The sequence below is a fragment of the Erithacus rubecula genome (assembly GCF_903797595.1).
Source record: "Erithacus rubecula genome assembly, chromosome: 3".
In the NCBI taxonomy this organism is placed as follows: domain Eukaryota; kingdom Metazoa; phylum Chordata; class Aves; order Passeriformes; family Muscicapidae; genus Erithacus; species Erithacus rubecula.
Window position 1 is genome coordinate 27,557,652 of NC_136689.1, and position 18,723 is coordinate 27,576,374.

Genomic DNA, 18,723 nt, shown 5'->3' on the forward strand with positions numbered 1-18,723 from the left:
AGATGTACAAATAATTGGGTATTTGAATGGCTATTATTTGTTGTTACATTAGAGAAGAAAACATCATTATAGGCCACAATCAACTGGTAACAGTACTGGGGAAAAATTTCTTCCCACTGGAAGCTATTTAATTAATCTCAGTTAGCTCTTATGCAGAATTTCCATAATCTCTTGAAGCAACTGATGATGGGCACTGCTGAAATTTAAATAAGTGTGAAAATGTTTGCTGAGGTGTCAAAGGGTAGTCTTTACCCAGATAAGGTGGATGGCCATCCCTGTATTAAGACCTGTCAAGCCAAATCCATGCTGAAGCCATTCAACCTTGTGTAAAATTTTAAATGACATCTAGCGTCAAAATTTTAAATTACATTTTGCTTTTACAATGAAAAACAGCCTTAATAGATGTGTGTGTTACATCTAAGTTACTTTTGGGGCTTCTTTGGGAAGAGTGGAGGAGGAACAGAATGTCTGAATTTGGTCCTCTTCAGATATACATTAATTGTTTTACAGAATCACTGGGTTGGAAGAGACCTTCAAGATCATCAAGCCCAACCCATGCCCCAACATCTCAGCTAGACCATGGCACCAAGTGTCACATCCAATCTTTTTTTAAACACATCCAGGGATGGTGACTCCACCACCTCCCTGGGCAGACCATTCCAGTGCTATATCACTCTCTGTAAAAAACTTTTCCCTAATATCCAAACTATATTTCCTTTGGCACAGCTTAAGACTGTGTTAAGTTGACTTAATTTATGCAGAACTTTGCCCTTCCTCGCAGTTTAGTTTTCAGCAAATTTTCATGGTTTTCCTACTGCTTGTGGGCAGCAGTTACATTAGTTATCATGGCATAGTGCTCAATGACTATATACTAGTCTAAATCATACACCTTTTCCCCCTCCATATAATTGATGCCTTTAGTCCTTGTCCATGATCATGGTCCTCAACTGTGGGTTGTCAGAATTTGTGCATACAGCACTTTAAAATTGTGTGTTAATAATTCCCCTGTTCTTCTTTGGAGCAGGCAGGCAGCTTGACCAAACAGAATTCAACATCAACTGGAGGTAATTTGTCATTTTCATTTTCAAGTAATGAGTCCAGGATTTCATCTTGGCTACAGTCTTCTGAAGACATGGAAAAATGCTCAAGAGGTAATGATACTTGAAGAAAGTTGAAAGTAGCTTAATATTTTCCCTAGTTTTTCTTAACAATGAAAGTATTATACACTAAGTAGTCATTACTGTTAGAATTTTCTTTGAAACTGGAGGAAGAGGTGGCTGTTGATTAAGTGGTTACTCACTTGTGTGCAAAAGAACTGGTAATTTTGGGCGTGGGGGTATCAATTGTGGGCAGCTCTACAAGGAACCAATGCATTTCAGTACATTTTCTTTTACATGGGAACATCACGTTCAATAGTAAGATTTGAACATCCTTAGGCTGGAAAAAGGAAAGCATCCAAAGCCTTGTAACCTAAAAAGCACTAAGTCTGTGCTTCAAAGCCATCTTCTACTTTCATACTTTCCTAAGAGCATGAAGATCTTTCTCATGTTGGCAGTGTATATGTGATATTTATTTGTTAAATTTCTACCTGCCATTGAGCTTCAACTCTAATGTAGAGGAGCCTCACCTCTAGGTCTGAATGCACAATTCAGTGTTGATGCCTGTGGCATTGTTATCCTCAGCATGAGGAGCTCTGACAAATCTCAAACTGCAGAAATTATCACATTGCTCTCATTTTTCTGCATCCAGCTAGGAAAAGATATCATGATCATTATTCACACCATATAAATGCATTTCAATATTTTGAATTTGAACTTGATTATAGGATACAATAATTTTATCCAGCAGTCTAATGCTTTTAGTCAATGAATAACTTAAGCTAGCTGCAATCAAAATAGGACTAACCTGAAAAGAAAGAAAACTGTCAGTGTGTCTGTTACTTTAGGGCAGCTGAAAATATTCTCTTGTTCCAAACAGACCTCTCCAATTGTCACACATATTTACTGGAAATGAACCAGCTGTTACAGAGCATGGATGTTCTTCACAGGACATATTCAGCACCTGCTATAAATGCTATGCAGGTTTGTTTGTTTAAAAACAAAACCAAAAACTTTTTTCCCTTACAATTCCAAAAAATAACCCCAAATCCTAAAGAATTGAGGTGTTTCTTAGCATTGTTAGATTTATGCCAGTCTGTGTTGTTTCTGTCCTGTGTGTTGTTAAAAGGTTGGACCTTTTGAAAGCCCAAAGAAGGAAAAGAGAGCACACAGGAGGTGGAGATCCAGAGTTGTTGGGAAAGAGGCTAAAGGAATGTTACAGGTAACTCCAGTCCTTTCAGAGCCCTTTCTTTCCCCAGACTTTAAACATTGATCACTTCTTGGCATGACCACTTATGAAATATGAATATTTTTTAGGTAGAGTCCTGTGTTAGCTCATTTTTGTATCAGAAAAAACACAAATGTGTTGTCATTGATATCTGCAGAAGAATCTGCCCTTCAAGACACTGGCCATGTTTTTTACCCATTTTCAGTCTTCTCTTTTTTTTTTTTTTAATTGTTTTTTTTTATGAGTACAGATCTTTGAAAATTCCCTATATAGTTTTGTGCACATTTGCATCCAGAGGCCCTGTGATTAGATACTTATAAGTGGGGGAAAATAATCTAGCATATGTAACAGATCTCAATGGGCTTGGGTTTTTTGAATGTGGCAATCTTCCATTATGGCACCTTGGGCAAAGTTATATCTCTGGTTTCATTTGCCAGGTGTCATCCATTCAAAGCTTATTGATAGCTGACAGTAATTTTTTTCATTTTTGTGTCTCCAACATGGAATCCAGGTGGGTACAATAAGACAAAATTTTCTTTATAGTTTATAAAACCATCACAAATTATTATCCTACTTACAGGTGCCTTCAGTATTTTCTGCCCCTATGAGACTGCATGCTTCCAATCCAAACTTATCTACAATAGATTTTGTAGAGGAGAAAAATTACTCTGATGGCTCTGAAACATCATCAGAATTTACTAAAATGCAAGAGGACTTATTTCATGTTGCACATAAAGGTAAATGAAATTGTCTTTTATAAATTATTTTATATTATCCTAGTTTGGATAATGATGTGACTTCTGAGAATGCTTCCTGTTTATTGTTTAGAAAAAACAGAAAACACTCTTCCTTTAATTTCCTTGAGGAACTGCAAGTATTGAGATCTTGAGTCATTTGAAAAAGGTGACTTAATCACCAATTTTTAGGGTTTTTATTTAGTAGAGAACTGCCCCTTGTTTTATATGCTAGGTGCCTAGATTGTTTCATTTATTGCCAGGAGGTAAAATACCTAAAATGGGTTGCTAGAAATACAGCAGACTGTACTCTCTTGTGTTTGCACGCATATTTGTGCATATGGGCACATTTATGTTTCTATATTCTGTGTGCCTCACTGTAGTTCAGAGTCAACATTTGTTGGTGATGCAAGGGTTGCTATGGTAGTAACCTATTTTTAGTGAATACAGGAGAGTAAATCATGCAAAGCAGCCAGAGGGGGAGCTTGACTAGAAATATTCCTTCCCTGAGAATCATTTTTCATTAGCAGTGCTTTGTTCCATCACCCTTGCACCAGAAACATTTTCATTGTTTAAGTGATCTTGGTGAGGGAGGCACTTAAGCATTTATAGCTGGAAGGCTTTTGGGAGGATTGGCTTTGTCCCCCTTGGCACAGGATAATGGCTGAGGGTATCAATAAGCATTCTGTGCTTGCTGTTTCCCTTTGGTGCTGATGTATCTTGATTCTGTTATGTAAGGAATGTATGCATGTAGTAAACTTCATAAAGCCAATTATAGTCAAAGCTGACGTATGTTTTCCAAAAGAAGAAAAGTGGTGAGGGTGGGATGCAGCTGGAAAAGTTGCTGTTCAGCAGAGCAAAGAAATCACCTACTCAAGATCATCTTACTGGAATTGTCCATGACAGAAATTTTGGTTAGATTGATCCACACAATTGAATTAACTTTGTTCTATTGACTGCAGAATCATTTTATTAAGAGGATAAAGAATTTCTCTCTAAAGCTGCTTCAGAGCACACCCCTTCCAAAATACAGTAGTGGAGAAAATTCTCGTGTCACCTTTTTGATACAAATTGAATAAAATGTAATGTCAGTAGTTTAGTAGATAATAATTCTTGATAAGTAAATTTAGTATACAACATATTAAATGTCATTGAAGGTCACTGAAGGTTCTGGTCATGTTATCTACATATAAAAGAAAGAAGAAAGTGTAGCAGAAAAGATCATAGTGGATATATCTCCCTCCCCACCCTGTGGTACTCGTTAAAGATTTCTTTGGATAATATAAGAATTAGCTTTGGCCATGATTTACAGTATTGGAATATAAAAATAGATTAAAAATATTTTTTCAGAAGACGAAATTTGGTTACATAACTACTCAGTGAAACGAGGAAGATTCAGGTTAACTCAGAGTGGATGATTAGGAAAGAGAAATATTGGGAATTTCTTGTTGTTTTCCCTTTTCATGCATCCATACTCAGATTTTCGATCTTCATTTCCCTGTAAATGGATTCATTTTTGCATTGGCAAGTCTTATGACTGTATTACAGGCTTGATTAGGTCTTCAGAAGTCCTCTAGTACTGCAGTCAGATGAATGTTGAAAACCTACACAAATACTGCTGAAATAAATTTTTATTCCTTGTGGTTAAAGAGAAGATGCAATGTCGTAATGGAGAAAAAAACTCTAGAAGTACATTTCCCCTAAATAAACCCCTGCAGTGATTTTAAAACTGCATGATCTGCTGGCTGATTTAAATGTACTGGGCTGGTGATAGTGCCTCAGGAATGAGCAGAAGTAGCAGCATAACATGGAACATAATTCTGGATCTGACCCTTTGAGTCACTAAATCATCTAACAAGCTGAAATTTCTCTATCACAGAAAGAGATAACAAAACTCAACATCACAGTTGACTTGCTTGTGAGGAAACTACTAACCCTATAGCTGTGGCACAGTATGTGTTAGAGCTGCCCTTTTTTTGATTTTTTTATCCCATTTGATTTTTTTCTTTTGTCTCTTCCTCTCCCCCACTGGAATTTATAGAGGAATATGGAATAGAGTCATGACCATCTGAAGATTCAAGCTAATGGGGAAACAAAAGCAAGTGAAGAGCAGATGTGGTTAGTTAGCTTTGTTGCCATCTGTCACAAATAATCAGAGTAATTTTGACTGTGGCTAATATAGTCAACACAATAGCCTTCACCATAAACATCTGTCCTACAAAAAATCTACCCTGTAACTTGATTAATATTACTTGTTTTTAGTAACCCACCCTGGATATCTCAACCTAAATTCTTGTTTCTGTCACCATAAATGATGCTTTATTGGGGTTTATGTAACTGGTATGTACACAATTGGTTGCAGCTGTTTTTAACTATCACTTTTTATGAAATTATTCTAGTTTACTTCACCTTGAGGTCAGCTTTCAGCACCATATCTACAGAGAGAGAGAAGCTGAAGCAGATGCTGGAGTATGATGCATCCTCATCTCCATCTGCACAAATAGTGGGCTTGAAGAATGCCTTAACATCTGTAAGTGACATGCTGAAACTCACCAAGCTTCATTGTCATCAGATACTGCTTTCAAATTTTACAGTAGTTAATTTCTGTTTCTTTAGTGTCAGCTGTGTGGGAAAATTTGCAGAATTTAATCATAGTAAGTTATTATAGATTGTTTTTCAAAGACTTTGCTAAATGTTAAAGGTATTGTGAAATAATTGGAATTTGATAAATGGATTGATTTAGGTATGTAGTCTAATCAGTATCATTTGAGATAAAGAATCAGAGGGCTGCTCTGAGTCTGCTTCCTTTTTAAACATGCTACTACTCACTTCTGCTGGGTTGAAGGTTTCCTTTTCTTTACCTAAAGAGCACTCACTGTATGACTTGGCATAAAATAAAGGTGAGAGTGGCTGAATGCACTCACCTGTCCCTTCTAATGCACGAGAGCTTCACCATGCTGCACCAAGACACTGCAAAGCAAAGTCAAGAAAACTTGCTTATATTGACTTCCAACCTCAAATATCTCTCAGTCCTCTAAAAGCATCAATGGAGCTGTTAGGGCAGAGTTCTAAATGACAGAAGATTGTGCTCTTTAAAAAGGTGGGGGTTTGGTTGGTTTGTTTTATGTAATTGGTTGAGATCAGAACTTTTCAGCTTGGTCATGTTTAAAAATGGCAACCCAACTGACCTGATTCCAGAGCAATGAGGGCAATCATTACCATGGCCTTAAAATTTCAGTGTTTATTGCAAACACCACATCAGAGGCAGGGGAGACTCTCTGGCACTAATCAATGTGATGTATATCATCTTAGATTTATTTCAGTGTGAAAACTTCCCTTTGCTTTACAAAAGCTGCATGTGCCTGCAGTTTTTAAGCTATGATGTGCCTCTTTGCTGGCCCTACAGAGGCTGCCATGTCTCCACAGCATTTAGAGAAAGTTGGAGCCTATTGCATAGTAATTGTACTTGTTCACTTCTTTGGTTTTGGCTTTCAGATGTTCCACCTCTGATATTTGAATAGGTGACTTCTATTTTTCCAGTGTTGTCTACCATTTTATATCAGAAATTCAGGTTTAAGATTGCTGTACTCAGTGAACACTCAGCTTGGCATGAATTGTGAAATTTGGCTGTCCATCTTTGTCCTGTACATGTCTTTTTAAAGTAATTCTGTTAGGTCTTATCTGGTGCTTAATTAGTCTTGTAGCCCATCCAGAAGTCACCTGTGAACCTTGGATGTTTCAGTAAGGTAATCACCTATGAGGAATCTTCTTAATTTGCAGATCTGTAATGTCACAATGCCAACAGAAATTTTTTCACCCCATACAGCAGAGTTCCTGTAGGGGAATGGATGAGCTTTGAAGACATTTGGAAGCATGGATATGATAAACTTGACAAATTTTTAAGACTTCCTTGTAAGAGAGTCTTGTGTTAACGACTTTGGCTTAGTGTTTGTTGTTGTTCATTTTAGTTTGTTTTCTGTACAGGAGGAGCAAAAAAAAAAAAAAATCACTCACAGGTTGAAACATAAGTCTGTTTTGCTCCCATCAGCCTGGCAGTGAAAGAAAAATGAACAATTTACAGTGAATAAACTACCACAAAACTAGCATGTCTGCCTCTGCTTCTCCCTCATTAGGAAAGTATCCTTGACCTACACACATCCTAAAAAAGGAAATACAGAGTAGGAAAGGATACAATATTTCTGGTTTGGAGGGGAGGAAGAAGGGAGCAGGAAGAAAACATTTTGTGGCAAATAATGAAAATGGGAAGATTCTATTACAGGAGAGCTATTTTGCACTTTCCTGATGAGGATTTAACCTCAAGTGCTGAGCATTTGACACAGCAGGACTATATATATATATATATGCCTTTATGGCAAATTCAGACTACGTACAGGTAAAGCCAGAAATAAATTTTCTCCCCTCCATCATCACATTGAGCTTACTGTCTTTCCTGCACCCAAGAGAATTTCCAGCAAAAATTGCTGCCAAAAGCAGAAACATATGTGGGATAAAGTGGATGTGTAAACAGTTGGGTTCTTCACATCCTGGTATTGATTCAGATCACTAAAATGGGATGTAAGCCTTCAATATTGTTCTAAAATTAGTAACACAATCTTTTATTTCAGAGACATTTTCATTGCAGGGTTAGGCTCTCTTCCTACAAGTCTACTCTAATTGACATCTGTCTATCAGATGCACCCAGAATAAATAAATAGCATGTAACAAACATGAGTTTGTAGTAGGGGCTTTTTATTCTGACCACTGCCATTATAATCTGATAGGACAGAAATTGTGCCTGTTACCTGTGTGAATTTGTCCTATTTCTCTGTCATTGGAAGGCAAAAGGAAACTGGCAGTATGGGAAAATCAAATGGTTTTGGATGTGGCAAGAACTAATGAGAGAGGCTATGTTGGAGATGGGGGTGAAGGAAGAGAGCTTGTCATCTTTGACTTTTTTTCCTCCACTTATGTCTCTGTTCTCTCACACTGGAAAAAAACAGTTTTAATTTGAGAGATAAGGAGTAAGGCTTGAAGCATTTGTAATAAATAATTTGCTGAACCAGTAAAAAAAATGATGTGGTGGTGTTTTATACTGCACTTTAAATAGTCTTTGCCCCTTTTTATACAATAAAGCCACGTTGGAGTTAGTTGAGAGAACTTTATATCCCCAATATTTTTGTTAAATATTCCAGGCAATAGCACAAAACACAGATCTTAAAGACCGGTTACGCAGAATACATGCCGAATCTAAGATCATTGATTCAGCATCTAATGCAAAATCGAGCCCAGATTTGGCCAAGGTGGGTATGGATTCCTCCCTCAGTGATGTCTGTTCCTCCAGCCCCTACATTAGACAGTGCTGCCCAGCTCCTCTTGTCCTGTTCTCCGTGCCTCCCCTGTGGTGTGGTGTGTTAGCAAAGCCAGTCTGCTTCCCTGGTTGTGAGTCATTTCTGATGGTGCACTGTGTGATACTTGATCTCAAAGATCCCTCGTGAGCAGGTTTTAAAGCACATCTTTCATTGCTTTTTGCTGCTGGTTCCTGGTGTTCCCCCTCGCCTCCTGCCTGCTTCTCATTCAGCATGTACACAGCTGCCACTGTTCCTCTTGCTCTTTAATCCTCTGTTAAGTTCCAAAAATCTTTTGTTGCCCATCTAAGTGCTGTTAGCCCAGAATGCTGGCTACCAGTGTGGATAGTGCAAGGTTTAGAACAATTATCAGACATTTCCATGAAAGGATCAAAGTTAATGGGACATATAAGAGCCCTTTCAGCCATTTAGTCATCTTTGGGTGAAGCCAGGGAGTCTTCTACATCAAATTAACCAGTTTGAGATTCCACTGATGCTCAGACAGCTTTTTGGCTTGCTGCAGAATGCATGTGGATATGATGAAATTATAGGTCACAAGATGTAGGTGTTAATGGTGTTAGTGAGGAAAGCCAGAATTGTGTTATTTTTGATGGATTTTCCTAAATGTTAATTCATACAGAAACCTCTGCTGTGTTTGTAGTATAAATCTTTCATTAGAACTTGAGTGGATGTAATTCTGGGGCTTTTATGCAACTAATTATTTCCTTTTATTTTTAAAGACAGTTTAGTCATTCCAGAACAGATTCCATCTGTTCTCTTCTGGTTCAGATCTGTTTTAGTGGAGCTGTGTTTTGGTCATATTTAGCTGTTCAGTTATGGGATTTTTTTCCTTTAGGTAGTTGATCATTCTAATGCCTTTTGCTTTAAAACTCATGAGAATTTGAGCAGCACTTGAATTGCTATCCAGAAAAGCATTAATGCATTGTTAGTTTCAGGGGTAATTTTCTTATTTAGTGGAGGTCCTTGCAACGACAATGGGTTATTTCTGAAACTTGTGCTATGTGCTATACACACACAAAGAGACACACATGACAAAAATAGCTTTCAGAAGGTCCTTTGGAGGTTGCATTCACAAATTCCCTCTGGCATGGCTTGGGATGGAACTTAAGGATGAAATTACTTATACTGGAGAAGCTTCATTTTAAGACAGTCTGAGGATTGTGATAAAGTAGTGCTGCTTTGAGGAAGACTGCACAAAATTTGTCACTAAATGATACATTGGGTGCTGTGATGCACCTGAGAAAATGGAAGCAGTATAAAATAGTATTTCAAGCCTTTGCATCAGGGAAAAGTTTTGTTTGTCAATTGGGTAATTTCATTGTATTACGTCATGCCAAAGTGGGAATATGGAATGAGAAAACCTGAGGCTTTTGTGTTAGATATAAAAACTTCATGTTCTTTTATGAGTCTTTCCTGCTTACTTTTCCTTCTTGTATTAAAAATAGTACTGGAAGCAATCCCAAGTAGCAATGCTTATGTGTGTAAGGTGGTTTTTTTTTTCACTTGTAGGCTAGTGTAACTGCCTTCCTACAGGAGGGGCAATGTTGAGGTTCTCTTTTATCCCTGCTGTAAAAGGAGGGGTTTTTCAAGTCTTTTGTATAGCAGTTTGTTTTGTTTCCATGTCACCACTATCAGCATGTACCAAATATCATTCCCTATCACAGCAAAACCTACCAGCAGACAAGCTTTGAAAGAAGGTTTGTCAGCTTGATTGTGGGCTTGTCAGGCTGTTTATTATGTTGTTCTGAAAATAAAATACTACAATTCCTTCAAAATTATGATATGGAAGTCATGGTTATGCGCCAGTAAAGCAACTCATGCAGAAAATCTTGAGAGCAGCTAATACACTCCTTTGGGCCAGCAAAGCTCATTTCCTTTGCATTGGTGGAGTTATCAGGGAAAACAGTAGCACACAAGCTTCTCCAACTTTTTTACTGCCACCACAGGATGAGAAGATTCACTGCTCACTTCATCTTTGCCAGGCCACCTTTTGGAGCTCTGGTGTGTGCAGCTTCCATGGGAGGGGCTGTTGAGATCTCTGTGGCCTCTCTTGGTGCCTCCAGCAGCAAAAGCCATTCCAGTTACATGGCTTTAATAACATGTTAATTTTGGGTAGCAGGGAGGTGTGGATATGAGGGAATGGTTTCCAAAGCACAGCATAGAAAATTAGTGAAGAAAAAGAGCTAGGAAAACATTGCTCATTTATACTATTATAAAGAAAGCAACTTTACCCCTCTGAATTTTGTAGACTACTCTATGGCAGGCTTTGCATTAAACAAGGCTTGAGGAGGAAAAGATAAATTAATTTGCTAAGATCAGAAAGGAATGTGAATCTAGGATGAAATATAAAGAGATGGGAGTTTTGCTTCTTTGTGTGCATTTTGATGATACACTTGAATATATCTGGCTAAATCATTCAAATTGCAAAGCATTTTTATATGCAGCACCTTAGGTGATTTACTAAATATGCATTGCTTTATTTTCCTTCTTTTTCCTTCTCTTTGGTCTGTTTTACTTTGATTTTAAATCCCACTTTGAAACACATGCTGTCTTTCACATAAATTGAAGAGGAGCATGTGCAATCTTCTCCCAGTGTTTTACAGCCCTTAACGTTAGGAGACTGTGGAATTGCATGATGAATGTTGTTTGTGGTACTTCCTCACTCAAAACTTTTTTCTTTTGAACAGGAGAATTCAAGAGAGGAAGGCAGAGGTCTGGTTCACCAGGTCTCCAATGAAAGCAGACTGTCTATTGCTGACTCTCTCACAGAATTTTTTGATGCACAGGAAGTCCTACTGTCTGCTAGTTCTTCAGAAAATGAGGTCTGAGCAAGAAGATTGACATCATTCAGATGTATTTTCTTATCTGCTTATTGACATGCAGTCTTTCTGAGTGCTAACAGCACATCAGAAGACTGCCAGAAAATGTAAAATTTCAAAACATTCAGAAATTAATATGTCATTTATATTTATTTGTTATCACTGTCTCTTCACTGTAAAGGGTAGCAATTATTATGAAGAAGACTTATATACACAGTGAGGGAGATGGCAATTAAGTAGCTTGTATGCAGATATCATAGTCTGCCTTTAGTCATTATACAGGTGCCCAGGGAGTTGCATCACAAAAATACTTATTCATACCTGTCCTTGTGGTACTTGTAGGTACCTTGAGGCTGATGTAATGCATATAGAAATTTATTAGATCATTTTTTCCTCTCTTGGGCTCCATAAAAACCTTGGCTTTTGATATGAGGAAAGCCTTCTTAGTTGTGAAGGAGCCAAGGAGAGGAAGCATGTCTCCACTCAAGTTGAAATTTCAATTATAGAGATCTCTCCCAAACTCAATTGTGCTTCTTGGGAATTTGTAGTACTTTTCTATAGTACTGAAACACAGCTTACAGGGTTCAATTATATTAAAACAATAATTGCAGCTGAAAGTAGCAATTTCCACATGCATTTGGGTTTATTTTAATGAGTGATGTATCTTGCTTTTTTCCCCACCCCACACTCAGGTATCAGATGATGACTCATATGTAAGTGATATCAGTGATAATGTCTCAGAAGATAACCTAAGCAATGACATAGAGAATGAAAGACAAACTTTAGGTAAGTTCAGTGGGTTTTCTATGCCACATTCTGAGAATTTTATTTCTGTTTTTTGGAATATTTTTCTTCTCTTACTAGATAATTAGATGTTACAAGTTTGGAGATGTAAACAGTGTTTTTTCTCGTATAGACTCAGATTGGTTTGGAACAGCAGATTCTGGCTAATCTTCTTATCTGGGCACTGTTGATTAAGCAGGATGGTGCTTCTGTATCAGCAGGGAAACACCTCTTTTCTTGGCTTCCTTGATACACCTCCAACTCCCTCTAAGTTTCTCATGGCCACAGGATTTTTCAAAGTAGTAAGGCCCAGCTGCTTTCATTTTTTCATAAAGTTTTTTTTTCTTGACACACTGTTTTTTCAGTCTGCAGTTCAGAGTGCTTTCAGGAGTCCTGTTGTTTCAGCAGAACTCAGTGTTTAAAAGAACATGAGAATGATTACTCACTGCTGCTCTGGTGCATGACCATAAGAATTACTTTCTTGCTTGTATTAATCATGATAATCTTGTTAGTACATGTGCTATTTTGTCCTTCTGATGGAAAGAGGAGAAGAATTAGTAATTGCAACCTAATTGGCTTTGTGCCTTCAACTGATTTCAGCTAACCACAATGTTCTTCCCAGTCTAACACTATATTTTTATTTTCAGAAATGCTGAACTGTGATTTTTTACTAGCAGCTGTTTCCTGATCATCTCCAAGGGCCAGCAGATTCCTATGAGCTTGGGTAGTTTGATATGTATTCTGTAACAGTTCAAAATGAAGAATTTTTAATTTTTTCCTGTAAGATAGGAAAGCATACAAATGAATTTATCTCATGAACTGGATCTTAGAAAGCTGTATTATTGTGCCAGTTAATCTTTTCCTAAGAAAGACTCTCACTGAAGCTCTTCAGTATAAGAAGCATCTCTGCATGCTTTTGGTACCTGCTATTTCTGTGCTTTGGGCAGCCTGCCACTGCCATTAATAGAAAACTGGATATCTTTCCTACAGGGCTTTATCTGCACCATAAATTGTGGGATTATGACAAAATCCTCTGGCCACTGTAATGCTGAAGGTCAGATCAGATGTTGATAATGGTCCATGAAAGTCATTGACTCTAACTGGAGGTCAGATGTCTAAAGCTCCTTCATCCTGTCTGTCACAGCTCTTACAAACCAGAACTGACTGGGCTTTGCTGTAATGGAGACTAGGCAAACTTCACTGCTTAGAAAATTGGACATCTGAGTATTGAAGTTCTTGCTCTACTCTGTTTTTTTCAGCATCTTACCTCAATTAATGGACTGGTCCAGAATATGTAAATGAGTCCATTTGTTTTGTGCTTTTAATCAGAAGTTGTCAAAAGACATAGCCAAATCCTATTTCAGGGAGCCCTTTTAAACAAGGATAAGTTTTTAGCAGATTTTACTTCATTCCTGAGCTATCTAACAGAACATCCTTCTTTTTGGCCTCTTCTGATATTAAATAAATTCTTCCAGTAGGGAAGTATAGAAGTCAGCTTCTTAACCCTTAACAGTATAATTGTTTCAGGTAGATTTTTTGACTCATAATGCCCATGCCATTTTAAAGGAAACAGAAAGATACATTCAAGGGATTGCAAATAGTTCACCTGACCTTGTTAGAGTTACACAGTTGGCAGAAAAGATGGGAACTCTTTCCTCAAACTCTGAGGCTACTGATTACCCTCTAAAAGCTCCACGTGAGGCATGGGCTGGGAGGCACAGCAGGCATGGAGAAGTTTGTCCTTGTCACTGCTGTAAGCACTGCTGATACTGTGCTTATGTCAGTGGCAGAGAAGAGGAAGCACTGGTTAAGTGCATTTAAGGGCAGGGATTCTTGAGGCACAGAAAGAGATGTGCTGCCCAGTGTGGGTTTAATTCCTTCAAGACAGAGCTGTGTGAGGAAAGCCAGAAAAGGACAGGGGTTGACAGGCTGAGGCTATGCCTGAATGTCCCCAAATAGTAACTGATCCCAAGGCAGGAGCTTCCTAGGTGCTCCTGAGGGTGTGGAAAGATAAAATATGTTCTTGTGGCAGACATATTCCTCTCTGAAACAAAAGTGATGTACAGCTAAGCAGTATAATCACTTCAGTCAGTGCCTGCTGTGGAAGCTTGTAGCTCTATTTGGATTTCGCTACAAATCCTGTCATGGCACACTTAGAACTATTTATCCTGTTCTGATTGCTTTGATATAGCAACACAGACTTCAGATATTCATGTCAAGGACTCTCTTGACTTGTTGACTTGAGGGGTTTTTTTTTGTTTGTTTGTTTGTTTGTTTGTTTTTCTTTTGAATCTTCAGCAAACCCATAGCTCTACAGTTGCTTCAGCTTCCTTAAAATACGTCAGCTCTCCATCAATGTCTGGGCGTATCTCAAAGTTTAAATGCTATGGGGAGCAACGTGGAAGAGCCTGAATGTAAATTCATGGCACAGTACATTTCCCTGGTGGGAGTATGCAAAAAAGTAGGAAAAGATCAGTAGGAGTAGTTATTATCCTTGCATCTGTAAGTTAACATCTCGCCTTCTGAGAAGTGTCAACTTAATTGAAGCTCTGTCAGGGAAGGAGGTTTTATGTCCCCTAAACAGATAGGAATCCATCTCTGTTACAAACAGGATAGTTATAATATTTACTCTTTCAAATTCAGTAGAAAGTCTGAGCCTTTTCTTACAGACTTGAAGGGAAAAGAAGGTCATTTTTATGCATCTCTTGTACTTGGCATTTTACTTCCCTTAATGTACATAAAATGTAATTCTTAATTTTTTCATTTTTATAGCAGGCTATCTTCAAACCACAAGTGAAATACTTAAATGAATCGTGGGTGGAAGGAAGTTTTGACAGAAGAAAAGATGGTTGCATTTTAATTTATGTTTGCAGAGGGGATGAAACTAAGAAAATGTGAATGTAATTGTTCTGCCACTTCCTTCCGTTTCAGATTGTATTTCTGAAAGCGGAATTGGATGCAATTCCAAACGGAGAACGTGTTTACCAGCTCCATGCCCTAACACAAGTAACATCAGCCTGTGGAATATCCTGAGGAATAACATAGGCAAGGATCTCTCCAAAGTGGCCATGCCTGTAGAGCTGAATGAGCCACTGAACACCCTGCAGCGCCTCTGCGAGGAGCTGGAGTACAGCGAGCTCCTGGATAAAGCAGCGCACACGCCCAACCCCTTCGAGAGGATGGTAAATGCCTGGTGCCAAATACCATCCAGTGGAATTAGAATAAACACAAAAGCAATAGTGCTGAAGACATTAGGATGTTCTTTTCCATTGTTTTGTTTCTCTCAGCTGAGAGGCAAACTCTCCAAACGTGTCTGTACATACTCACATAGCCATTGTTTTTGACTCTTCTCCATTTCTGTTGCTGTTTCAGAAAGTCTCTCTCCCCTCCAGTACCTTGCTGTTCTGCAAGTTTAAACAAAAAAAGGGGGCTTGTAGCTGTTTCTGTTTTGCAGCTCTTGCTCTCTAATATTAAAAATTTACAGCAAAAAGAGAGGAGGAGATTGAACTTAGTTGCCTCTCAAAGATGAAAGCTACAATAGATCTTTTTCAAGGGTGTCTGATCTGGTAACACATTTGTTCATAGAGATGCTGGATCTTCCAGCCCTACATGACTGTGATATCTCTATATTAACTAAATGAGCTCTATGTTTTTTATTAAATGGTTTTCTGAAGTTTTTGTGTTCATCCAAAATGTTCAGGATCTCAAAACCAGGCTGCATGTTGGGTACAATAATGATGTCATCTATTTAGAACCCTGAATTCTGTATTTGGCAGAAGAACAAGAGAGAAATGCATTTCAGTTGTTCTGCTTCCAGGTGTACAAGAGCTACTTAATATGCAAACCCATAAATAAAGGATTAGAGGCTCTTTAAATTCCCTTAAATGGAAGATACAGATTTTCCCATAAACTGAATTAAGCCTTTTCAGCTCAATATATCTTATCTCAAAATAAGGTTATTAATGAGAGTAGGTAGTCATGTTATAAATACTGCTTGAAAAGTCTCTTTCCTCATTCTGAAGGCTTACAATTCAGGGGCTATTCTCAGGGTGTGGTCCTTCACTGGGGGTTTCAGTCCATAGCTTTTATTTGTTCTCTTGAGAACATATGCTAAAAGAAAAAGGAAATGAGCAGTAGTTGTTCAAAAGGGAGAAGAAAGAAGCCTTTTCCCTTCTCCTCACACCCAAGCATCTGGAAATTACCTCAGACTCATGTATTCTTTGCCTTTGAGAAGTTCCTGAAGCAGAATTTAATGCCAGCTGTTGCACAGTAATTGCAATAATTCATAAAAGAGCCTATCCTCAGTGGATTTGTTTTCTAAAACTGTGAAAAAGGAATATCTATACTTTAACAAGATGAGGAAAAGGGAATAAAAAGAGGAAAAAAGTGTTACAGAAGAGACTTTAATCAAACAGCCCTGAATTTTAATTCTTCATATTATGCTTGAGTTGACTGCAAAAATTCGGAAGGGCTACCTGTGTGTCAGTTATGATCAACAGTTTCATGATTAGGTAAAAATACCTAGCAGATAACAAAACAATTTAAGTCAAACAGCATTAGAAATAGCAAAGTTGGTGAAATCTCATCCAATATTTCCTGTGTTTATGAAAAGGATAGCTAGTACATTTATGGAGTCACAGTATAACTATAAAAAGCAGTTATTATACAAAATTTAACAGTGACTTTTAAGGTTACTTCTTTGAACTGCATTGCAGACTGCTAAACTGTTTCAGGCACTTTTCAGAAATGTTTTCAGTTGATAAAATTTGCAGTATCTGACCCTGATAGTTCTATCCCTGACCTATTGAATGACTCTGAAAATTGAATAATCCCCTAATTTGTGAACTAGGCCTTAGCTTGCAGGAGGCATGCATGTTTGTAGTCTGCAAATGAAGGGGAAAGTACAGAATAAGGATAAAGCTTGCTGGTTGGATTTTTTTTGTGTCTGTTGTAAATGAATTAATCTAAGTTCCAAATATGTACTTCCCAGGTGTACATAGCTGCCTTTGCAGTCTCTGCCTATGCATCCAGTTACTACCGAGCTGGAAGTAAGCCATTTAATCCTGTGCTTGGAGAAACCTATGAATGTATCCGTGAAGATAAGGGTTTCCAGTTCTTTGCAGAACAGGTATTGTATGCTGCCACCCTTAGAATTGCTACTTGATACACTGTTGAATTCTAAATGCCTGGCTGGAATCCTCTAGAATTAATGGCAAAATACAAGATTACTATGCATTACCTGAGCCCAGCTAAACCCAGCAAGGATCTTGCTGAATTGTAAACAAAGGGAATTGTGTTTTGAGGAAAATCTGCTAAGTCTGGCATGAAACATCACAACCAGCAGCTGACACTTGAGGAGCAAAGGCTGGCGGGCTGCCTGCTCCAGTAACAGGATAACTTGGTTAAGTAGAGTGCAATTCCCCATGCTGAAATCTGATCACAACTGCAAGAAAAGTTTACATTCTTGTCATTTTCTTGTGTGTGAAATCATTAAATATACTATATCTTCAGCTGTTTAATGTCTTATAAAATAAGAAATGTATCCCTTGGGTGAGTCAATCAACCACAAGTATTTCCAATGGCACCATGACTATTCTGCTTCCTGTCCAAATCCTTAGTAAGCTGAGCCTTTCAAGTCTGCTACCACAGCTGTGTAGATGAAGAATGTATAGAGTACATCATGGTCTCAGTGTTTATGAAGATAATTCCTCAGTAGGAGAGTAATTATTAAATAGAGGTGAAAAATGCATAATTTAAACCAGCCAAGCTACCAAAATCACTCAACTAAAGTGTATGTTAAAAAGAGATAAAACCCAAATACCTGGTGGCTAGCAAAGTAAGAATGACAGAAAGCTGTCTTATTCTGTCTAGACATAACAAAAAAATTTCAAAAACTGCAAGTGGGCAAAGGTGTGCAACCTAGAAATTTGATCACAGAAAGGAGGCTTCCTTTAGGAAGTGAAAAGTGCTTTTGGCTGCCTGTGAAGGTACAACATTTTGCACATTATGTTTTAGAACTGACAAAAAGGAATGTTGTGTGATCTTTCCTTAGTCTCAGGAAATGTCACAGGCAAGAATAAAAATAAGGAGGGGAAAAAAAGTCCAACAAAAAGTAATACAGTCAAAGCAAGAGTCAAATTTAAAGTTCATGTGTCTGGTTCGTCACTGTGCTGCTTCAGTACAGTGTAGAGAGCACTGCCAAGTACCAGCACAGCATCAAATTGGAGTGACAAAGTGGTGAATAAAGGTTAGTACTGAGCTTAATGTCACACTGGATTAAAGGAAGATATTTTCACTTGAATATTGGGTAAACCAGTACAAATGCTAGTTTTTATATGGAAGAATTTTAATGAGCGAACTTGTGCTATTAACAGCTGTTCTAATATGAGAAATAAGTGATGTGAGCTTATAGAGTGGTAGAGTTACTGTAAGAATATGGGGTGGAGAAATATTGGGAACAGAGAGCAACATAGGAGAAAAAAATATAATGCAGCTTGCAAACATTAACTATTTCTCTTTACATCAGGGCAGTGGCTTATTGCTTGCACAAGCATTTTGATACTTACTACAGATACCTTGCTAGCACAGAATGTAGTTCATGGGATAGACTGACAGAAGATACAAAACAAAGATTCTGTTTTATCTCTAGAGTGAGTTTGGTGAGAATAACTCCTGTTAGCACCATGACCTTACTCT

General features: G+C 37.9%; 1 protein-coding gene across 6 annotated transcripts in view; it reads left to right on the forward strand.

The window, feature by feature from the left end:
* Window positions 1-18,723, forward strand: part of OSBPL3 (oxysterol binding protein like 3) — an 80,371-nt gene that overhangs the window by 48,326 nt on the left and 13,322 nt on the right. For 4 of the 6 annotated variants that reach the window (XM_079302340.1, XM_079302335.1, XM_079302337.1 and 1 more), the window contains exons 8-17: window positions 1,025-1,151; window positions 1,978-2,081; window positions 2,227-2,319; window positions 2,906-3,062; window positions 5,459-5,589; window positions 8,252-8,359; window positions 11,113-11,247; window positions 11,937-12,030; window positions 14,959-15,209; window positions 17,018-17,155. In XM_079302340.1, coding sequence (XP_079158466.1) covers window positions 1,025-1,151; window positions 1,978-2,081; window positions 2,227-2,319; window positions 2,906-3,062; window positions 5,459-5,589; window positions 8,252-8,359; window positions 11,113-11,247; window positions 11,937-12,030; window positions 14,959-15,209; window positions 17,018-17,155 — 1,338 coding nt within the window. The remainder of the gene's footprint in view (window positions 1-1,024; window positions 1,152-1,977; window positions 2,082-2,226; window positions 2,320-2,905; window positions 3,063-5,458; window positions 5,590-8,251; window positions 8,360-11,112; window positions 11,248-11,936; window positions 12,031-14,958; window positions 15,210-17,017; window positions 17,156-18,723) is intronic. The other 2 variants (XM_079302338.1, XM_079302339.1) reach the window with 1 other exon arrangement.